Source organism: Centruroides sculpturatus, unplaced genomic scaffold (assembly GCF_000671375.1).
Source record: "Centruroides sculpturatus isolate CEXI.00-Female unplaced genomic scaffold, Cexi_2.0 scaffold275, whole genome shotgun sequence".
In the NCBI taxonomy this organism is placed as follows: Eukaryota; Metazoa; Arthropoda; class Arachnida; order Scorpiones; family Buthidae; genus Centruroides; species Centruroides sculpturatus.
In genome coordinates this window covers 244,169-269,724 of record NW_019384477.1, presented here as the reverse complement: position 1 = coordinate 269,724, position 25,556 = coordinate 244,169, and the positions used below count along the sequence as shown (strand labels likewise).

At 31.7% G+C, this 25,556-nt stretch overlaps 1 protein-coding gene across 3 annotated transcripts in view; it reads right to left on the bottom strand.

Moving 5' to 3' along the window:
- LOC111621356 (enoyl-CoA delta isomerase 2, mitochondrial-like) overlaps positions 1-25,556 on the bottom strand; it is a 52,259-nt gene that overhangs the window by 18,180 nt on the left and 8,523 nt on the right. For all 3 annotated transcript variants that reach the window (XM_023363460.1, XM_023363462.1, XM_023363461.1), the window contains exons 3-6: positions 23,615-23,713; positions 10,043-10,228; positions 9,161-9,230; positions 8,415-8,517 (exon numbers count right to left, since the gene is read on the bottom strand). In XM_023363460.1, coding sequence (XP_023219228.1) covers positions 8,415-8,517; positions 9,161-9,230; positions 10,043-10,228; positions 23,615-23,713 — 458 coding nt within the window. The remainder of the gene's footprint in view (positions 1-8,414; positions 8,518-9,160; positions 9,231-10,042; positions 10,229-23,614; positions 23,714-25,556) is intronic.

Below are 25,556 nucleotides of genomic sequence, written 5' to 3'. Positions count from 1 at the left end.
CACGTTGCACCTGAATCAATGACCCAATCATTGTCAACATAATTTGTTTCATGCAATTGTACCTTTAGTACTTTTCTTTCACCTTGTTTATCCTTTTCTACACAAACAGTGGACTTGTGTTGCTTATCATAATTCTTGTGAATATTTTTATTTGTTCTTTGTCTCTTAAAAGCATCTTCATTTGCCTTATTTTTGTTGTTTAAATGCCAACATTCACTTTTATAATGATTACTTTTGTGGCAGTAAGTGCAAAATTTCTTTTCTTTGTAGTTCCACTTTTCAGCATTTTTGCTTTTAAATGCTAAGGCTTGTCCCGATGAACTTTGTTTACTTTGTAAACGCCTTTCATATTCATCTATCAATTTACTTGTTATATATCCTTGTGTTAGTTCTTCTTCATCCTTACTTTCTAGTGCAGTTATTAAAGTAGAATATGACTCTGGTAAACTACATAGCAGTATAGCACATAAGTGTGACTCTTTGATCTGTTCACCAATGCTTTCCAGGCGTTCCTTCAATTCAAGAATATCTTTTATGTGATCCTGCATTTTCGTGTTCTCATCATACTTTATAGAATAAAGCTTTCTAAGTAAAAATAATTTACTTGTTAAGTTAGCTCGTTCATGGACACTTTTTAACTTTTGCCATGTTTCTGAAGCAGTCGATTCATGTATTACATGAATTATTTGAGAATCTGAAATATTTAAGCATACTAATGCTCTAGCAGTACGATCACGCTTATAGTATGCATCGTCTGGTTTTTCAGGTTTAACGCCGAATACTGCGTCATATAAATTTTCTTTAATTAATAGCATCTCCATTCGAAACTTCCATATTGAATAATTTTTATCATTTCATTTTTCAATACTATTATTATCTTCTTTTGAAACTGCCATTTGTGACGGTTTACTTTTGCGAAGAGAAAAAAAATAATTCCAAGATGGCGGTATAACGTCAGAATGACGATAGTCGAAACGCCTTTTTCGGTAATCACTAACTCGTTTGCAATGATAACTTCTATTTTGCTTATGACTTATTAAAGGACGTCATAGCTTATTGAGACATGCATTTTACATCCTTATCAGCGATGTCAGTCTCATAATCATTGTTAGGTGTAAGGTCTTTTATCATTTAACTTCTAACGATAAGCCAATGATAATTCGTTCGTTCACAGCGCAGGATAGGATGACAAATTTTACATACCACCAAGCAATGTCTTCAAAATACTTTATTAAAGTTATTATTAAGGACATAAATCACAAAGCAGTTTACTGCACACAACAAGTAAGAAAACGAAACCGAAACTAACTAAAAAACGGGGATATCAATCTTTAAAAAACGGGACGAGATCTCGCACTCTTCTCGCGAGCACTATCGTTGAGTTGTTGATAAACACGGACGTCTAACAGTTTCAACTCAAAAATATTTGTGTCTTTTAGTAAGATTTTTTTAGTAATGTAAAACAGCAAATCACCACTGTTTTTTTAGAATTAATTCCTGTTCAAAAAGCAACAGGAGAAAATATATTTAATTTAGTTTCAGATGAAATTCATAAATGTGGCCAATCTATAACAAATTGCATTGGTTTTGCCTCGAATGGTGCATCTAATATGGTAGGATGCAATAATTCTGCATGGTCTAGATTGAGTGAAGTTGCTCCTTTCTGTGTGCAGTATAAATTCTTTAGCACTATGTATTTCAAAATTACCTTCTAATATTGGATATTTGTTGATTGAGATACCTAAATGGTTTAGAAATAGCAATTTCAGACACCAAGATTTCAAAGAGTTGTTTAATGTTTGAAACTTTTCAACAGATTTTGTTAGAATTACACCACTTCCCTTTGAAAAAACATTTTCAACTCACTGGCTAGTTTGGGGAAAGATCATGTATAATTTGTTAATGAATTGGGAAGAACTTAAAGCATATTTTATTTCTACGGAAGTAGCAGAACAACAATTTGACACCAAATTTAAAGCAAGAATGATAAAAAAAATGATCTTGGATCAGACTGATTATCTCTATTTCCATTTTGCAACTCCGATAGTTCAAGAACTTGAAAGATTAAATGGCCTTTTTCAACAAAATAAAGCGGACCCTTATCAGTTACATGAAAGTTTATTTTTGCACTACAAATCTTTAAAAAGTAGGCTTTATGATGGTAATTATAAGAAAAGTATTTCTAAAGTTGATTTTGGAATGAAATTTTTGAATGAATGTGATAAATACCTGCAAATAAATAATGATGATGAAAAAAATCAAGCAACAAGTTCTAACTATCAAAGAAAGGTGTTTACAAATGTTAGAAGAAGCTTTAAATCAAGTTCAACAAAACAAAGGCTTCCATTGGCAAGGAATTTGTTTCAAGATCTAGCGTAATTAAGCCCTAATATAATTTTAAACCAAGCTTTACAACCAAAGTTTTCTGAATTGCCATTTTTGAATTTAGCACAAGACAATCTTAATATGATTGAAGAGCAATACAGAAAATTACCTTTTGTTAACTGGATGAACAAAGTTCAATTTAAGGAATGTGGAATACCCAATGAGAGTGAGCTTTTTTGGCAAAAAATATTACAAAATCTCCAATTTAAGGAACTTGAGACTTACACCCTCAATTGCCTAATAACATCCATTAGCAATGCTACTGTAGAGAGGGTATTTTCACTTTTAACTCATTTTAAAAATAAGGCAAGGAATAGAATGCAACTTTCTTTTCTAGATGCAATTATTAGGATTAGGTCACAACTTTTGTTCTCAAATATATGTTGCAAAGAATTTGTCCTTTCACATAAAATGTTAGAGAGTATTTTACTTCTGAGAAACTGTATTCACTGATTCAATTTCTTCCCTTAATCATGAAGATATTCTTTTTGGGGAAAAAGCATTATTATAATAAAATAGCATTCAAGTATAATTAAAGTATAATGTAAAAATATATAATTTTGACTTTTTTCTGGAATTTTTTTTACCTTACTTGGCTTTTTTTTTTTAATTTAAATCTGGCAATGCTGCACTCAACCATCATTTCGACGCCATGACTACTGTGTAGGAAACACGTTGCTGCTCATATCCGTTCACACTTGGCGATACGATTACGTTTTTAATTCTCAACAAATGAACATGGAGTTACCTCTTTATATTAAAACGACTTCTCGTGTGTTCTTATTTAGTAACGCCTCATTCAATGCTAGAATCTTACTAGGAATTCGACGTTTTCCGTTATTTCAACGACTTTACGACACGACATAAATCAACGGCGCCCAAATTACTTTAAAATATTACAAAATGATTCATTTAAAAAGAGAGTAGTACTTACAATAAATGCGGTTAGACCCAAACAGAAGAAACGTCGTAGACTTAATTACTTTAATTCATCGTAGCATATTCCATCTACGAGAGAAAGCGACATTAAAAATGGCGTCTTCTTTCTTTCTTTAATACGGAGATTCTGACCGGATCCCCTTTCCTCCGATGCGCTCAGTTCCGCGATGTGTACGATATACGAAGCGTTCGAGGGTCTCCACGTGTATTATTATCATCATCATCATCATCATCATCTTCTTCTTCTTCTTCTTCTTCTTCTTCCTCCTCCTCNTCAGTAATTCGATCTCACTTGTGATTTGATGTACTTCATGCGACTAAAAAGCTGTTCACACGCATAAGTGTTTCCACATAGCGAAACCATCGACAGAGCATATTTGTAAAACTCAGGATATTTATCCTTGTCCAAATACGTTTCACAGAACTCTTCCAAACCAACTTGACGAAATTTCTCCAACGTTTCAGGGTTTACTTACTTATAGAATCGATATGGTAGACAGGCTACTTGGTTAAAGTAGTTTGAACTGTAATTATAAAATATGCTAAATATGTATTTTAACGTCGATTGCAAAATCTCTCCAGATGCATTGGCGATAATAAAACGAAACTACAGAATAACACGGAACTTTGTCAAGCTGGACTGAAAGTAGTTATGAGTATGAGCCCGATAGCATTGTGAGCTTCCCGAAAACGCCGAAGACCACAGAACATATATAGCTGAGGTCTCATATTAAATTTTATCAACACCTAGCGTCGGACAAAAAACTAAGTAACCTTGAGTGTCAAATAGCGGGATATTTGAAATAGCTAAAAATCTATGAATTTTTCCAAAATAAGAGATATTTCAAATTTCTGTTAGCTATAATTTAAAAATACATGATAGGAATAACTCATGACGTAATGTTCTTTTGGTGATATGTACAATAAAGTTAACATTTACGTTCATTTGCCCTAGCTCCACGGGCCGCAACATGACTCCAGGCGGGCCGCATGCGGCCCGCGGGCCTCGTGTTGGCCACCCCTGATCTAGAATCACTTGTAGTATTCTTGATAGAGGCTGACAGGATGCAGGATGCAACTCTTTGCTCTAGAGCAGAGGTCTCTAACTCGTGCTCTACAGCACGGGTTGGACACCCTGCTCTAGAGCAAAGAGTTGGTATGTGGCCCAAGGCAAGTTCCAATGCAACCCAATAAACGTGTAAACAAAACCGAAAAATGTTTTAATTTTTTTATTATCTATTTATTTCAACAGCATAAACTCAAAAAAGTTTCAAAGCCATAAACCTTTATTCGTATTTTATTTTTGAGTGGAAAGGAAATATTTTCAAATATATAAGCTCAACTGCACATCGGGTTGTATGCAATAAAATAAATCTGACTTACAGAACCTGTAACCGATGCGTATCACTTTTTATTTCTAAAAACCAAACGTTTTCATAACCCCTTCTGGGTTCTTCATCAGGATAACAGCTGGATCGAATAGCAAACAACGAATTCAAGAAGTTTGAATAAATCTGAACTTCTTAGAGTTTGAATCGTTCCATTCGCTTAATCAGTCACGTGATATGATTGACTGTTCTAATTCGACTTTCGATGTTCAAATTTAAGAGAAAGATCCACAATGGACGCACCGGATGCCCCAAAATTATTTGCATTTGCTAAAACACATAAGGAAGGGAAACAGCTACGCCCAGTAATGGATAGGGCCAAAGAGCCCACACGAAAGCTAGAGGAAGAGGTACACAACATTCTTACTCCACACCTTCAGGGATACCAATTCTCCATCTCCAACATGTTAGATTTAATAGAACAACTCAAGATGGTCACCTCTCCGTGTTATGCTACAATATTGGATTTTAGATCCTTATACCCGTCGATTGAACTTCCTCCATGTTTCTGCACCCTAAGGGACTTTTTGTTTAAAAAATTGGGCTCTAATGAGCTACAACATCAGGCACTAGAATTGGCCCATTTAATTTGTTATAACTCGGTGTTTCAATTTAAAGGAAAGTTGTATGCACAAACAAGAGGTGTTCCCATGGGTGGTTCAGTATCCGGGGATTTATGTGAACTAGTTATTAGGCAATTGGAAAACAGGACATTGCCTAAGTTCCTCCACGACATTATACTATACAAAAGATATGTCGACGACATCATCATCTTATGGAGGACAACTCCCAATTTAACCTGTTTTTTAGACGAAATGAATGACAACCCATATGGACTGACATTAGAGATGGAACAACACAGTAACACCAGAGTACATTTCCTGGATTTAGACATAAGATTTGATGATTCCATCATCCGTACATCAGTATTTCGCAAACCTACTAATGTATCGGCATACATACCAGTAAGCTCATGTGATCCCTTCCAGTACAAAATGGCTGCTTTCAGGGCATTGGTCAAACGAGCTTACACACACTCTTCCACACAAAAAGCTCTAACGGAGGAGTTAAAATACTTGAAAAGTATCGCCAGATCACACGGGTACTGAAATATTATATAAAAGATCGCAGAGCGACACAAACAAACACAGGCTTCTTCCAACAGTGTAATGAACACGCAAAACACAAGCAATAATACAAAAAATATGAGGATACCCATTAAGTTTAACCCTCTATTGAAGTCCCTGTACACCACCATTGCTAAATGACGTAATGTTAACATAGCATACAGAAGATGCAGCACCTTATTTGATATCCTACGTAATGAAAAAGACGGATCCAGGACGGAGAGGCTATCAGGCGTATATAAAATTCCTATAAAGGATAACAGGTTCAACAGGGATATGGTATACGTGGGATCAACTAAATGCTCGTTAGAGGTTAGATTAAAAGAGCATATTTCGGATATACAGCACAACAGGCACACAACCTCACTCTCCACCTATGCCACTGATCCCGATATTGTGACGGACTTCAATGCAGCATGGATAATTGCCTCCACACCACATATTCATCAACTAAAATGGCTAGAAGAGATGGAAATTTTTAGGGCGTATGACAAATCCGAGTGTATTAATTCAAGAGAAGAGATCACCCTTTCCATGGCGTGGCAACACCTACTCCATAAAGAGTGATAACGAAATTATATTAAGCCTTAAAAATAAATGATATTAGGGAACACGAGAATATTAAATAATCTTTATATCTCAATAACTCGTTGTGGATCTTTCTCTTAAATTTGAACATCGAAAGTCGAATTAGAACAGTCAATCATATCACGTGACTGATTAAGCGAATGGAACGATTCAAACTCTAAGAAGTTCAGATTTATTCAAACTTTTTGAATTCGTTTTTTGCTATTCGATCCAGCTGTTATCCTGATGAAGAACCCAGAAGGGGTTATGAAAACGTTTGGTTTTTCGAAAGAAAAAGTGATACGCATCGGTTACAGGTTCTGTAAGTCAGATTTATTTTATTTTCAAATACTTGGAGATGTGTGAATGAGGAAGGATTACTAAATAAAGCTGGAGTTGTGACTCATGATTATAGACCCAAATTTAAAGAAAGGAGGGAAAGAAGAGAAAGGCCAAACGATAAAAAGTAGTGAGAAAGGTTAAATAGATCTTCTGTTACGCAAATATTGATTCTTAATTTTCCAACCTTTCTCACTTCTTTATCTTTTGTCCTTTCTCTTTTTTTCCTCACATTTGGGTCTATAATCCTTTGAGTCACAACTCCAGCTTTATTTATTATTCCTTCCAGTGTTGCAAGATTTCGCTACATTGCACCAAATGTGGCTACTTTTTTAGTTTGATGTAAAAAATATCATTTGGAGCTTTGGCTACTTTTTGGGCTACACATTATTCATAAATATATTAGTTGAATAAAAATTCACTTTAAAATAGTGTTTTGTTGCTTTTTATTAATTAAAGACCCAAATAAAACAAATATTTGTGTTTTTCAAATAAATTTTCGTTCGTCTCTTTATAATAAATTAATTTATATATTTCTAAGTAGAAATTGAAAGTTCCGTAGAAGTAATTTTCTAAAATATCCTTTTTCATGATAAAGTTTTAATACTTATTATTATAATCTAGACATGTTAGTCCTTAAATATACTTGTATGTTGGGCCACAAGTATATATTATATATACTTGTGGCCCAAAACTCCTTGACTTCTTCCAATGTGGCCCAGAGAAACAAAAAGGTTGGACACCCCTGCTCTAGAGCATCTGGCCATTCTTTATGATGGATGTCTTCATTATCAAGAAAGTACAAAGACAAGGTTTTGAAACCCCACGCAAGACTTTTCCATTGCTGTGGGTGCAAATTTCTTTTTCTTAGACCATAGACAATACTGTTTTTACACATAGGACTCACCTATCAATAAATAAGCTGTTTCATCTCACTTGTACCTACTTATTGAATGCCATCTTTGTCATTCTTGCTTTCTTACAATTTTCCTTATGTTCTCTAAGTGTCTCTGAGACCCTCCTTGATGCTCCTACATAAAACATCCTCTTTTCTGATCTTTCTTCCACTGGTATCATATAAACTACCATTTTCTAATTTTGTTTGTAATGGAATTTCTCTTCAGTATTATTTTAAATTCAAAGGATAATGTTATGAGCAAAAAAAAGAAGTATCTATAGGCTGACAGTCAGAAAGATAGAAACAAAAATACTAGAAGAATTTGAGAGTGAGTTTTATACATAATATATAGATAACATCTTAGTAATTTAGAAAAGATTTTCCAGTGCTTACTTTTAGCAGATAAATAACTCTACAGTCCTAATATAGTATGGGTGGAAAAGTAAGGCAATGTCTGCATTGTTACCAGCTCTGATTTTAAAATTATTTGTTTTTAATCAGATATTTTTTCATTACAGATAACATACCTTTTTCCACTTCCAGAAATGAAAAATTTATTATAACAAATCGATAATAAATTTTTCATTAGGGAAGTGTGAGAAAGGTGTTATTTGTAACTGGTAAAGATGTATTTCCTGAAAAGTAGAAGTGAATAAATGGTAATTGCTTTTCTGATATAATTAATTTCAAATTAAATTTGAAGACAAAATCGAATTATTTAAGCAAATTGTAAAATAAAAAAGTTTTAATATTTAAAATAAACATTCATACTTCAAGCGTTCTTTAGCTGAGTTTGCCCGCGATACAACATCATCATCAGAAGACTTTGTAAAGTTATTTAGATCATTTCCACTACAATAATAATCACCATTACCTGCAAGAAAAATAAAATAATTAAAATATCAAGACAAATAAAATTTTTGAAATCAGAACCTACTTTCTAATTACTCTGTTAATATGCTACTACAGTAGAGCATCATTTATCTGAAAGCCAGTTAACCAAAAGCATTCCATTCGGCAAATTTAAATTTTCACTAGTGCTGTGGCGCTGCAATCTTTGCACTGAGCTACTCCAATATTTTTTTTTGTTGGTGTCTGTGTTTTAGCTGGCACTTTTGTGTGGTGTTTTTCTGAGGACTGTGTGTTGTGCTGAATCAAATGTTTTTGATACTAGATCAACTTCTAAAGTATATTTTTTTTGGTTTTTATACTTTTCAATATATTTATTTTGTTTGTAAAAAATAAATAATTTTTAACGATACAATAGCCACGATGATTATTTTAAAAAGTTTACGTTAGGCTTAACATTGATGAAAATTCAACGTGAAGCGACACGCAACGGAGAAAAATTTCAACATGGGATAGGTTAATATATTTTTTTGTATATAATCAGTTATCCGAACCACCCCAGTCCCCAATTGATTCGAATAAACAACGATCTACTGTATATATTAATACTAGACTACTTTATCTAAACTTATTTACAAAATTTTATACAAACTATAAAAAATACAAACCTGTAATTACAGCAATAACACTATCATCTTTGCCTGCATTATCTAATATATTTATGAAGTCTTCATACATCTTAATTTATAATAAAAAAAACAACAACAATAAATATAATATTAAGTATTCATATAATTAAAATGATAATACATTAACAATAAATTATGAACAATTTCATACATAATTGTTGTCTCTATAAAGATTTGAGAGTATAACTGTTTTAGTAAAGTTCAGTAGGCGTTGGCATATTCTAACTATTGTCTCTATAATTTTGATATAGAAAATAATACTAAGTAATTTCTACTAGAGGTAGACATTAGGCACCATGACTTATCTAAATTAATAATTTTAATTTAAATAATTTATTAAATAATTTAGAATCATCTGGAAGAAAAGAAGCGTAAGGTTGTATCTAAATTTAAATACATCTAGAAGTGAAGGCTTGCTTGGGGTCTGGGTGGTGCAACTGGCAAGTGCACTGCATGGCAAGCAGAGGTTGTGGGTTCAAGCCCCGCCCTGGACCAGTTCTTTTCTTCCAGATGATTAGAAATTATTTAAATTATAATTGTTAATTTAGTCAAGAGATGGCACCTAATGTCTACCTCTAGTAGCAAATTACTTACTATTAATTATTAAAAATATCAGATTCATAGTCCAAGTATTTAAGGCAATCATTTGGCTATGCATTGATTTAATAAACAATTAATTAATTAAATACTTACAATCAAATTTAATTATAGTTTTGAAAATGGACTGTGGTACTTTATAAATTTTAAATTATTTCAAGAAATTTTTAAGATAGAATAAATAATTATTAAGACTAAGGTATTAATGCAAACAATTATATTAAGTACTTGTTATAAAAATTAAGTAACTAATAAAATTCCAACCTGAATTGTAAGTGCATTTTTTTTCTTAGGTCGATTCAATATAATTTTTGTTACATTGTCTTCTTTAATAACATTAATATCATTCATTTCACTGTTGTTTGCTGCAGTTGTATCTGTCATTTTTGTTGGCTGTTCTGTATTCGATAATTCATTTATTAAATCTGCATATTGCTGTTTTGCATCATCCTAAACAACAGATATTTATTAAAATTCAAGAAATTACTGTATATAATATTAAAGTAATAAAGATTTACATATAAATAACAATGCATTATTATGACAAAGTAAATACAGTTGTTATTAAAATGCACTATTAATATAAGACAGGGGTGTCAAACTGGAGGCCTCTGATGTTATTTTTCATGGCCCATGGCCATGATGATCTGCAATAAAATGAAATACATAGCAATACATTACGAAGAAAATAGCAAGTAACCATTGCGTCATTGCTATGATGTCATACGTCATCATATGCTATGATGCACTGGTCAACCATGGGAAACTAGGCCGTGGTTGTGCACCTCACCAGTAACTTCAAGCCAATTTCAATCTAGAGATGCCAAGCTTCAAAACTTGCTAAAAAGTCTTCTTTTTGCTTGCAGAGCCATTGCGTACAGTACACTTTCTGCTTTTAACCAATTGTGTAATTGCCACTTTATTGTCAAATTATTTTTCTATTTATTATTGTTTTACAATCGCACCATCACCTTGTACACAGGTATTATATACCCTATATTCTGTATATTTTGTATTCTGTTTCTCTCTTATTCTCATCAATAAAGTGATGCTGGCGCTCATGATCCTACCCCTTCACCACCTATCCTCTCTCTCTTCCCATTTCACCCTCAAGCGATACCATTGGATAGTCTTGAGCTTTCATCCCCTTTCCAGTAACGACGTAGTGATGCTTGCAGAGCTATATATGGTGGGTAGGCATAGCTGCCACAGTCGAGGTGCATAATCATATTTTCTTTAAATTTTAACAAATGGCATTTGCACTAGTTTCTTTGCCCTGATCAGTGTGTTAAAGATTTGTGGGTTGTTTTCTTTTATAACTTGTTTAAAAAAAATGTAAGTATATGTAGTTACAGTTATTTGAAGTTTTAAAATTTAAATTTAAACCCTAATTTTTATACAGAAAATGCTATTTTCAATGCTAAATAGAAAACAAAGGGTTGATGATGAGGGAAGAAAATTTCAAGGAGTCGAACTGTTTAAAATATTAAAAATTTATTATTCAAATCATTTTGATACAAAAGCTGCTGTTGTTGGAAGATTAAATTAAACTTTATGAAATAAAATACAGTAGAGCGTCGTTTATCCAAATCAATTGGGGACTGGGGTTGTTCGGATAACTTATTTTTCGGATAACGAATTATGTACGAAAAAATATATTAATTTATCCCGTGTTGAAATTTTTCTCCATTGCGTGTCGCTTCGTGTTGAATTTTCGTTGATGTTAAGCCTAACGAAGACTATTGTATCGTTAAAAATTATTTTTTTATTTTGTACAAACAAAATAAATATATTGAAAAATATAAAAACAATAAAAAATTATACTTCAGAAGTTAATTTAGTATCAAAAATGTAAAATATTTGAGTAGCTGAAGACATAGCCAAAGATTACAGCGCCACAGCACTGGCAAAAATTTAAATTTGTCAACCGGAATTCCTTAGGATAACTGACCTTCGGATAAATGACGCTCTACTGTATACAGATTATTTACTTATCATAACTCTTATAAATATATTGATAAATTATCTGATATTGTAAAAAGCTACAATAATACTTTTCATAGAAGTATTGGCATGGCTCCTTCCCAAGTTATGCCCCTGCATCACAGTGCAATTTTTGAAAGGCTATATGGTATAAAAGGAAAAAAATTTTAATATTGGTGAACTTGTATGAATTTTGAAAATACATAAAACATTTAGTCAAGGATATCTACCACGTTGGACAAAGGAAATATTTATTATTCATAATTGTTTTTCATCACATCCTCCAATATGTGTTAAAAGATATAAATAATAAAATTGCGGAAAGAAAATTTTATACTGAAGAACTACAGAAAGTAACTACAGAAGGTAACAAAATGATGCAGTCAGTTTTTTCTTTGTAACTTTGATAAGCAATGTGAGCATGGATTTATTTCCAGAGAATACTCAGTCTCATTTCATTATAAAAATGAGTCCACCTATTAATTTATACAGACAACGAGCAGTTGGACCGAGCAAAGTTATTATTCCTAGAAATTGGTTCAACATATTGAGTCATAATCGGGCTGCAATTTGAAAAAAAAAATTGTAGACCCATAAATTCCCACCGTCATCCATCCTTCTGTCTTTCCTTAATCTTGAGAACGGAGTTAGATAGATAAAAGTTGAGACTGGATATGGAAAGTTTAGGGGCAGGGCCTCCCAATTAACTACATATGAATTTCCAATGCAAACCAGAAGTCAATGTTATTTTCAATTCAAAAATTTTCCCCCAAAAGAAGTTAGATAGATAGTAAGTTTTTGTTTTATCAGTTTTTGTAAGTTGCATTGCACCACATTACTTCTCGTTGCCTGTAGACAGCTACACTTAGTCAAGCACATCATCAGCAAAAATAGTCAACAAGGCAGCCAAAAAAGAAAATCCTCCGACTTTCCACAACTTTATCTGAATGCTAATAAAAATTCCCGATTTTCCCAAATTTTCATGTGCATGGGAATCCCGCAACTAAAATTCCTCTGTATAAAATTAGAATGACTGAAAATCAGTTAATGGAAATAGTCAAATTTTAAAATAATACCCATGTTACATTAACAAGAGTAAAAGGTAGTTTATCCACAAAATAAGCATAATATAAATGTAAAAGAATTTAAGTATTATAAAAGAAAGCTTTTGAGGTAATGGATGAACATTTGGATGACCACGAGTTTAAAAAAATAATTATAAATTAAATATGTAAAATGTTTTCATTTTTTTTACAAAAAACATCCTTTAGAAGTTATATTAGATGTCACCAAAATTTCAAATTATAATGATCCTTTTATGTCACTTGAAAATATTAGAAAAAATTTTAATATATAAAGAATGAATCACACCTTTTGATTTCCAGCCGTATTTTAATATAATAAAAACGTTTTCAACCTATTCACAGATTAACCGTAAACTCAATGGTAGTCGGTCTTAGGCAGGGTAAACAACTTTCCAGGAGAAAATATCGTATCTACCCCTTGAAATTATCGATCCGTAACACTTACGCCTTCTATCCGTAGAAATATTAACTAGATTCCTCGAAGCTAACAGTTCATTTGCTACCCCTTACAAAAAAAAATTTTTTTTAGACTCCATTTTACAATGAAGTTTTCACAACTCCCCTTTATAGGGTGCGAAACAAACCTCTTCGAATGGCATAATCTAAAATTTACGTTTTTTTTTTTTAATGAAATTTTAGTATATCAAACTTTAAAAAATAACATTAAGAAATAATTTTTAACGAAAGGAATGTCTTATATAACACATCCTTTTGTTAAAATTCGTTAAAAGTTATCACTTCTTGTATGGGGGGGGACGTCGCGTACTCTGTTTTGTCGACACGTAAACTATTATCTTAATTTAAAAAACTTAATCTTCAATTAAAACAAATAATTTTCTTATAAAATGTGAAAATCGTTTTTTAAGAATAGGAAATCGTGACGAGATTTTCTCTATTCCGATTCCAATACCCGAAAATGTCCGCTTAATCGTCTTATCACTAGTTTCAAGGGATTTCATCCCGAAATTCTGAATTTGATTGGTCCCAATTTCTTTCTCTACCCCCAGTCATTTTCCTGTTTCCAGATGAAATTAGACAATCAGATCGGATAGCTTTCCGTTAATCAATTTGACACCTTCCTTCGACTTCGTTCGCAAGTGATCGAACTTTGAAACTTTTGCGCGATGATATTTTCTTTTCTGACATCTAACAATTTTTTAATGTTTTATTACTTACAATGCGATAGTTTTTCTTCTAAAGGAATGTCACATTTTCTCGTTTATTTCTAAATTTTGTCACGTCTACGAGCGTCGGAGTTGAAGCTCGATCTTTCCGATTGACATTCTACTGTAAACATTCCAACCCGTGACCTCACGAAATCGACCGTACTGTTTTTTCATACCTTCGCGACAGATTTATTTCACACGTTTTTATAACAAAATATTTTCGTAAATTAATCGAATTTTCGTACATTTAATGAGAGATTTGTAATCTGTCTGAGACCTCACACGTAAAACTCATCGGATCCATTCTTTATCAAACTCTCAGGTCGAGCTCAGATCTCTAGTTTAATTAATTAAAGAGAATATATGCATTACACAAGTGTTACAGATATAGAAAAAAAATGAAATTACATCGTTAAACTTGCCGTACAGCATGGTTATCCACTGACAACAATACTCAATCTAATTTCGGCATATAATCGGACAAAAAGTAAATCTTCGCAACAGAATAATTCAAGGATGTGCGTGGTAAATTACTTTTCCACACTCGAAAAAATCCAAATGGAGGTCGCAAGGAAAAACAGCGTAAGAGTAACGTATAAAAGAAATCGTACCATTTTTAATATACTCAAAAATGATAAATCGACAGGTAACAGCTCCACCGACCGGGAGTATACTCCATCCCTCTAGAAGATTTTTATTTTCCTTTTAAATTTTAGAACAATTTCCTTTTAGATTTTAACGCAATACAGCTTGATCTTTGTTCGATTCTATTTTAAAAACATTATTTTATGTATTCTATTCGTTAGTTCTAACTGAAGAACACCGATGAATAAGTTTAAAATGTTTTTATTAACTTAAAATACTGCTGGAAATCAAACGATGTGTTTCATTAAATAATCGTTTTGCATTCCAGTAAAATTTGTTAATATTTTGACTGAAAACGTTGAATATAAAGACTTTTACTTTTCTATAAATAGTTGTGCCTTATGTTGAACATATTTTGTCTCCTTACATGATAGATGAAAAACTAACAAATGCTTTTGAAACAATTTTAGATCAAATTAACCAATTTATAAGATATGGCTCTAGGTAGATAATTTATATTACATACAGTCAATTCCGTTTAATTGGGACTAATTCATTTTGGCCCAATTAAACGAACTAATGATAATTTCTAAAATATGTAATACGTAAGTAAATAAATAAGTAGGTAAAAATAATAATAATTAGGTACCTATTTTAATGCTTTATTAAACCAAACAAGGAACTCTATTAGGGAATTAGGGAACTGTACTTCCAACTTGGTCGAGAGAGTGAAAAATTGTCCGGGAAATCCCTTCCCTTGTCCGGTCCAATCAGAAGCAGTCTGTAGCTCGCATTCAGATCCTCCTCACACGGGATCCCGGTGTGATACGTCCCCCTATGCCGACCCCCGGAAAAACCGAATCGCCGAGAGAAAGGAACAATAAAATTTCTTTGTCTCCGGACTACGTTTTCGGAAGATTCCTAAAATATATAAAAAATTGCCAAATTCATTTTCTGCTACTGTCCCAATTAAGCGTTTAAATCATGTATTAGTTTATTACTTTGGTTTCTGTACTTTGAGTTTTGGCCCAAAAAAGCAGCTGCCTCGATTAACCGATGACCCAATTAAACGGAATCGATTGTATTTACATATTCATTTAGGAATACAGTATATAAAAATAAAATTGGTGGATGCAGTAATGTTATTCTTCCAAAATATTTTAAAAATAAGCAATATATATTAAATGCTAAATGTAAAGATAATTATTGTTTTATATATTGTACAATTACACATATATTTCTAAATATTGATAAAAATTCTGTTTATTCATGTACTAAATATTTAAAATATTTTTAATATAAATTCTTTAAAATTTCCAGGAAGTGTTAAATGTATTCTTTCTTTTAAAAAAAATTGTTTAATGATAAATATATATATATATAGCTTATATAAAACAATGATTTATCCAATTTATATCTATCTATATTTGGTTTATGGTGTCTGATGTCTCCTTCCGATCTCCAGGAATCTTCTCCATCTCTCTCTATCCATACACCATTCCTCTTTAATCCCTTTTTCACTACATGCTAACTTTACTCTGTTGTACCAAGTTTGTCTGGGTCTTCTTATTTTTTCCTTTTTTGTGAATTGTATTCCATTGACATTTCCAGGAGTCTCTTGTCATGCATTATTTTCACATGTCCAAACTAAATAAGTTGTTTCCTCTTTATTTCTTCCAAAACAGTCTCCTTCAATCCCATTAGGTCTTCGATTCTTTCATTAGTTATTCTTTCTCTTTTTGAGATTCTGCACGATCTTCTATCTTCTCAATGCATCCATTTCAATTGTTGTTATTTTTCTCTTCTCTTCCCCAGTCAATCTCCATGCCTCCACCCCATATAACAGAATGCTTTTAACAATAGCATTATATATATTTTTTTTTTCTTGATCTAGTTATTTCTTCATTCCACCATATTCCATTTCATCTTTTAGCTGCTCTCTTACCTTGTGCTAATCTTGTATTAATTTCTAATGTATTTCTTTGATCTTGATGAATTTGTATTCCAAGATAATCGTAATGTTCACATCCCTCAATCTTTTCTCCTTCCAGTTCCATGTCTGTTTTAGCCCCTCCTATGCATAAATATTTTGTTTTACACATGTTTATATACAAACCTCCTTTAAAATATTCCTCTTTTTTCTTGTCATGTATTCTAGATCACCCTTACCCTCTGCCATTATCACTTGATCATCTGCAAATTGCAATGTAAACATTGGTTTACTGTTAGTATCTATTCCCATATTACATCATTTCCTTTTCCATATTTTCAATACTCCTTCTATGTAGATCTAAATATATAAAGTTACTTGTCCTGACTGACTGACTCACTGATTCATCATCGCCCAGAGCAAACCACTGAACCTAAAGAGGTGAAATTTGGTACACAGTTAGAATACGTCATGAAAACACATACTAAGAAGGGATTTTTCGAAATTCCCCAGCGAGGAGAGAGGGAGAGCATTAAGGCTTAACCAGAATAACGGCTTCTACTGTACTATTTTAGATGCTATTTTTTGTTTTCAACTATGTTTAATCTTCATTGAGTACTTAGGTGTATTAAATTGATATTTCAGACATTGTTATAAATATTTTCATATATTTCGATTTTTTAACCAATGTTCGAACCGTTTTAAATTTGAATTTTAAAATAAAAAAAAAAATTATATTTTGGAAGTTACTTTTAATATAAAATTATAGAGTCCATCTAGTACCATCTAGTTTCAAAAATGTTCTGATGCTGAAACGAGATATCTCGGGCCAACCGGTCGTGACCAGAGTAAATGGGATTTTTTGTTTGTCAAAATTTGATTTCGCAATGTTCGCATTTCCAACTTCCCAATGATATACGCAAGCGCAAATCTCGCACTCTTGCCTGTTTGTAGAAAGTGTGTCGCCATTTTGTATTTTATTTTGACTTGGCTCTTGGTCCCCTGACTACCTACAAGTTTGATTTTTTTTTTGTGTGTGCATGATTTGGGCACCTAATACTCTGTGCCAAATTGCAACTCCTGACATGCACCCATTATACCTCTAAGGCAGGCATGGCCAACATAAGGCCTGTCTAATGAATTTATGTGGCCATGATTAATCTTTCAATATTAGCTACTCAAGTCCGAATAGCTCAATGAAAAATTCTGATGCCTATTAAAAAAAAAAAGGTCAACAATTCACTGAGCGTTTAGAGTTAACCCTCCATTACAAATCTCTTAAGTACAGCGTAGAATGTTGATAATGTGAAAATAATCTCTATGTACAATTTAGTCTCTATGGGGTGACATCACAATGAGACCTCGCACCACCTCAAAATCTTCCAAGGGCAGACTCTGATTCGGCCTGTGAAAAAAGTTCTCTATCCAATTCGGCCCAGGGGCAAAAACTGTTGGCCACCCCTGCTTTCAGGTATGCACCAATGACAGCATCGTGATTTTATAAACAAGACATAGTCTTGTCAATAATGCAGAATTTAAATCAATTTTACAAAAAGAGTCTTCAAATAAAAAAAGTGATTTAAAATCTAGTTTTACTAAAACTATTGAAATTCAATTATTATTGTTGAAAATGAAGATAAAATAATATTTACAATTTATGCAAATCTTTATTGTGGTACTGATGCTGTTAATAATTTTTTATTTAATATCAGAAACATTTAAATATTTTATTAGATAAAATAAATCAATATGTAGAAATTAATACAGATACCATTTCTAATAACTGTACACATTTTTGTCATATTTATAAAGAGAAATTTAATGCTGATGATAGAATGATTGTGATCTATCACTTTGATATCATCTAGGAAATTTTAGAAAATGGGCTCATAATAACTAATTTAAATTATCAATTAAAAACATTTATTCCTATTGCATTACATAAATTTTTAGGTTATGATTCACATTTAATTTTAAAAAATATACCATATAAATTATTTTCTAGAATTCATATCCCTAAAAATTCTGAAAAATTTACATTTACATTAGATTATTTTGAATTTATCAATAGCTACCAATTTTTAAACTATTCTCTATTTAATTTAATTGAAAATTTAAAAAGTGAATTATAATTTTCCCATTTTTAATCAATTTTTTTGAAATTACCCAGATAAAGAATTATTAAAAATAAAAGAATTTTTCAATATTCTTATTTTAAACATGAAAACATATATGAAACATGCTTACCACCAAAAAAATACTTTTATAATAAAATGAGAAAAGAATATATCACAGAGGATGAATATAAACATGCAAAATTAATTTAGAAAAAGTTCAGTTGTAAAACATTTAAAGATTATTTAAAATTATATCAGTAGTATATACATTATTACTAGCAAATACATTTCAAAATTTTAGACAATTATGTTTAAAATATTATGATTTAGATCCTGCATATTTTATAACTTCTTCAGATTTAATATGAAATTGTGGATAAAAAATGACAAAAATTCAACCGGAAATTTTCTTGTAGCCATAGGACTTTCTTGTGGAGTTTCCTTCTATATCCACTTACTTTTTTATTGGCTATAAAGGCTATTTTACCTAATTGTTGATGTAGAAAATTCCCACCAAAAACAAGCTAGGAAAATAGAGATCCCTTATTATAATTATACTAATGTAAAGGTTCCAGAAGAAATTCATCAAGTGTTAACACAGGGACCAAAACATATACCAATCCCAAAGCTTGATTATGCACATTTAATTCCTTCCATGATAGCAGCCATTAAAAGTGTTACAAGTCCGGAATTACAACCAGACTTAGAATTAACAGATATCACCAATATAGCAATGCAACGCCACATAAAAAACAACAACATGGGAACGAAATTGACTCGGTCCATCAAATTATTTCTTATATCTAATAACTTGAATCTACTGGTGGCTGATAACGAAGAGAGATTTGTGTTGTGTAAAAATCATGATTTCATTTCAAGAGCTAACGATTTCCTGATACAATCTAAATCCATTCCTCTGAATCAGGACCCAACCAACACTGTTTTACGGAAAACACACAAGATCATAGCTCTCCCAGGGATTACTTCATCTTTGACAGGTCCTCTACAACCTCCAAAGAATATGGTTTGTCCCAGATTATTTTTTGAAGTGAAAACGCACAAGCATAATTGGCCTTTAAGACTGCTCGTCAATAAATGCATTCATCCAACATACCATCTCGAAGCCACCACAGCTAAATTACTTACATCCTTAATATCTCCTTTTAACTTGGCGACCACAGCCTCTATACATGCCAAGACTGTTATTTCTTCTACTCTAGGAGATCTTCCAACTACTGCATACCACTTATTTAAAGTTGATGCCGTTTCCCTCTTCCCATCCATACCTTATTTTGAGGCTGTCATGCTCACTAATACATTGCTACTTAATTCTGGCTTCCCAGCCTCACATGTAATACATTTATGTGAAGCCCTTTCTTATAACGGAGAACAATTATTTTCAGTTTAATGGTACCATATATAAACAGACACAAGGGGTACCAATGGAATCTCCACTTTCACCCATCCTAGCAGAGCTAATCATGTGCAACATAGAACAGAGAGTATTTGACGCCCCTCTAACCATCCAATACCCCACCTCATACTCACGTTATGTTGACGACATTTTAATCGCGTGGGAGGGTTCCACTGAATACTTAAAGCTATTCATAAAAATGTTGGCTTCAGTGTATGCATCCATCAACTTTATGCTAGAAGAAGAGTTCAATACCAGAATGTCATTCCTTGATCTAGAGATACATATCCTGCTATCCTGCTCTTCAATTTTCTGTTTATCACAAAAACAATAGTATACCACAGATTATTCCTGCTATGGCCTTTCAACCAATGCACTATCTAAACTTGGCCATCACTTCCCTTATGAGAAGAGCGTTCCTTCTTCCTTCTAGCAAAGTATTTGTAGAACAGGAAATGCAACTTATCAAAAAAGCAATGATAAAAGCGGGCTATTCTCAAGCAAAGTTTTATTATCTTCGGAATCAAGTTAAAAATAAATTATATTGCTTTATACAGACACAATAACGTGACTCCTTTCAAACACTTGGCAGATTGTTCATCTCTTTATTCAGTTGGTTTATCCAACTGAATAAAGAGATGAACAATCTGCCAATTGTTTGAAAGGAGTCACATTATTGTGTCCGTATAAAGCAAAGTAAATTACAACACGGTTTCATTGGAATCAAAATAAATTATTTCCTCAATCATTCCTTACCAACAAAGAAGACCTAAGGACACTCCGCATTACCATTTCTGAGTCCTGTATCACTCAAAATTGTACACTTGTTTAGAAAAAATGGCTACATGCTACTGCTATCCACGCAGCCAACATTAAGAAGATTACTAATGACAGAGACTCCATCGATATGAAAGAGAAATCGGGAGTTTATCTTATTCCATTACAACATAATGGATCAGGAGAAGACACTTATTATATAGGAGCAACTGCTAGAACACTAACATCATGCATCTCAGAACATCAGGATGGCATCCGTAATAATCGGCCATCAACGGAATTAGCGAGAAAAGTCCTTGATCAAGACTACCGGCCGGTTTGGAACCAAACAAAACTATTGAAAAGATGCAATAATCATAAAGAACTCTTTATTTGGGAAAACCTATATATTTCTCACGCTTTCACCATGTAATACCACAACTCTGGAAATCACTAAACATGGACTACTTTATTTAAACATCACAAATTAGATTGTTAGATCTACATGGTCGCATAGCAACCATAGTTTGCAAATTTTCTATAATTTTCCGTTCCATTCCAAAACATTTTCGAACTGAAAGAAAATTTCAATTTACATTGGAGTTCCATTTAGCCGCACCACTTTTAAAGAAGTGCTATAACTCTGATACAGAAAACTGTAGTATTCATTTCACCTGAAGATGGTAACTGTACGTTACCAAAAGTGCTCATGAACATTTTATATTTACATTTTAATAATTCACCATGGTAATGCCACAACACATAAGTGATTTTACAATAACTATAAAGTTGGGTGAAGTGATAACTAATTTTATTATGTAAAATCATATCTGAAAAGTAAAGAACATCGAAGAGCTCATAACAGAACCTGAAATGGATCTGATGACTGAAGAACACCAAGAACTCTTGAATGAATAACACCAAGAAATTCGGTGTGATGTTTTCTTCTGAAAAAAGAGGATTAATGCCAATATCTGCTATTAAACATCTTTTGAAGAAGTGGAAGGACGTCAGAACAACAGTCTTAGAATGGCATCCAAACCAGGTTGAGGTTAATAGGCTTAGGAATCTCTACAATTACAATGCTATTAATTACTTCTGAAAAATCCTAAAGAAAAGAGAAAAGCAATCGACATTAGACAGATTCTTTAACCCCACGAATGGAAATAACATGATTAATAAAAATGCAAGACTGTGTATATATGTATTTTTATTATTACACATAAATAAACATAGTAAAAAAGAATATATTTTTTATTTTTTGGGGTCTTCAGAACGAATTAATCAAATTTCCATAAAAACCTATGGTAAATTGATAATTGGTTAACGAACAATTCAGATAGCAAACAAAGTCTTGGAATGGATTATGTTCGTTAACCAATCACCCACTGTATTTTATTTTTGTAACCACCAAAAAGGGGTTTGTTTGTAGACAAATAAACAAATTTATTATGTCCTTTCAATTTACACTCACCAGAAGTCAAGAACCACTCAGAAGACAATTTTAATTCACAGATCTGCTACAAACAAACCCTTTTTTGATGGTTAAAAAAGTAAGATTGCATCTGGCAAATTTTGCTGATATTAGTTTTATATTAAGAAAAATATTAATAAAAATAATTATATCAATTTTGTTACATTTTTAGTCTATGTTTTCTGAAAGTTTTGAATAATTTCTTTAAATTACTTGATACATATTTGGAAGTTTCAAACACAATGAATTATAAAAATAAGAAAAATCTTTCAAATAAAAAATTTTTTATCTTCTATTCTCAAATTCTTATTTATTTATATTTCAACGCTGAACTATACCATATAAAGGATATAAAGTAATAAATATTTTTATAATTAAGTTAAATTTACAGTTAAAATAACATTTGAATAAGTAAATTAAAAATACAATACATATATTCATTGACAAAAAATTATGTACCCATAAAGAATTGATTCAATTACTGCAAAACTCAGCAAACAGCTATCTCAGACAAGCAGGTAAATGATTATAGTTGTGATCTGATTGCATACCATATAATACCACCAGTGCCTAAAAACCACATAAGATGTGTAAGCTCGATGTCTTCAGAATTTTTAGTGTTTGTTGTTTGGAAGTCTTTGAATGACAACATCTTTGCCTGTATGACACAGTCAAAGATATTATGCATAGCTGATGAAGTTTGAAAAAGGCCACATCATTCAGTCAAGGGAAGAGGATGGCCATTTCACATACTGCCTGCCATTTTGACCTAACCAAGGTTGTGTTGGAGGATGTAACTATATCAGGACACACATATACAGCAGTTAGGATCTGGAGAATAAGGCAAATTATCAGAAGAGATGATTGTCTGATGCAGATAACTAATAATGGCAAATTTACATGTATAATCACCACTAAGCATTTTGCTTTTAGCACCCTAACATTGTTTTCTTTGCATTGGTATCATGACTGAGAAGCATTGACTGCTACAGACTGGCAGCATACCATCTACAACAAATGTTTTTCAATCATGGACTGACAAAAATTACAGATAATTTTTTATGAACCAGTAATGATATGTGTCTATAAATTATGCTTATCTAGAATTACATATGTCTATGGATTATGCTTATTATGTAATCCAGTACATACAGTAATTTATATTACTATTTAAATGTCATCCGTAGTCAGGTGTTCTAGTACAATCAAATATTCCTCTGCAAACTGATAAAATTTCTTCATGGACCAGTGGTTTATTCAATTCCAATGACTTCTTGGTGTGTAATTTTTTGTCAATGAGTATCAAATAGAATATTTCACCAATACCTGATTCATAGAACCCAGAGAATTCCAAGCATCCCACTTAGCTCTTCCCACAAAATCCAATACAGAAGGACGATTTGTCCTACAAGGTCCAACTGTTGACTGTAATATTTAACTAAATATTAGTATTTATAATAATGTTAATTTTTACACAATAACAAATAATAAAAACTTTTATTAACCAGCATCAAGTTTTAATTTAACAAGTACTTTTCACATTTTTTAAAGATCATCTTTTGATTTCAAATAGACAAAAAAGTAATTTCAATATTAAAAACAGCACAAAATATTAAACTTCTTTTACATAGGTGTAAAAAGTTTTTAACAAAATTTCATCATAAAAATACAATACAGAAATAACCATAAGAAAATAAGTTTAAAAAAAAAAAAAAAAATATTTGTGATTGTATGGGAAAAACTATGAGTAATTGTTTAAACATAAAAAAAAAATACAAATTCCATAATCTGTATATATATTAAAAGCAAAATCTTCAATACCACTGAAACTGAAACCAGAACTTTATAATGAAGTAGCATGTAATTAGGTCAGACTGGGGTTGCCTGTCGGGTCTACAATTCGTTCCTAAAAAAGACCACCCATTAACTTCCTCTATGAACTTGGTATGAATTCATGGAAAGGGTTAATTACAATTTTTTAAATTAATTGCAACTTTTTTTTCTTTTATGACATAACTATAGAAATTGATTTAGTATTGTTTTGCACAAAAGATAATCAAATGTAAATTTATTTAAATGTTTTTAGTAACTTCATTAATTTTTGTTTTATAAATTTGTCTGCTTTTTAAAAATTTTAATTTTAAGTGAGTTAACATTAATTGAACTGTTGGACTAACTAGTTCTTGATAAAAACTCTATAGCAAATATATATACTTAACTTAAAAAAATTTGAATAGCTATCTAACCTTGATTCCTGAACTCAACTTTAAGTCTCCTGTAAGATAGCAATCAGTTTAAATATATGAAAATCCTTAAGGAAGAATGCCAAGAGAAACTTATTAGAGAAATGTGACAAGATAATTCTTCAATAAAATAGAATAAATAATAAATGTCTTCAAAATAACATGTTTTTAAAATTGTGCTATTGCCCTGGAATTTTTTACTGGATTTGCATATTGAGGCAGCAAATACAGTCTCATGGCATTATAGTTCACATACTTTTAATAAAACTGCTAGTACTTTCAATGACTTAGTCATTGTCATCAGGCAAAACTTGAATGTAATTTTTAAATTTTAGAATAGAGCAAAATGTAAAACAGACTTTTTAAATGTATAAAGGAACTTGACTAAGAAACACAAATTGTGTTCTGAGCTTATGTTTTCTGTCTATCACAAGGCTGGTATGTTACCTCAAATTGTTCCTTCCATTGCCTTCTAACCTCCATCCTTTGTAAATTCTGCTATTTTGGCTCTCATTTGATAAGCATTCTTAGTTCCATCACCCAAGCTTTAATAAACAAAGAGCTGCAAATTATTTCTACTGCACTGAGTGTGGCAGCTTATACCCCAGTCAGGTTTAATTATCTTGTTAACTGTGTTAGGAAGTCTATATTTCCACAGACATAACTTTGTAACAAACACGAAGTGCATTATTTTGTTAATACAGTCTCTTCAGTTACTTATAAATCTCCAATAAATTTTCCTATAACTGCCAAATTAAGATTCCTAACATGCTTAATAATCTGGACATTGTTCTATATAAAACAGTGCCTTCTTGAACAGATGCAAAAATGACAATATTTCTCTGCTCCAGTATCTTATGTTGTACTCCTTCACAACAATGCTCTGTACACCATTCATATCTTGTTCAAAATTATCCAGCTAAAATGGACAATATTATTTCTACACACACTCATTTTGTACCTTGCAATTTTTATCTTACCTCAATGATAATGATGACACTATTAAAGGGTCAATGTTTTAATAA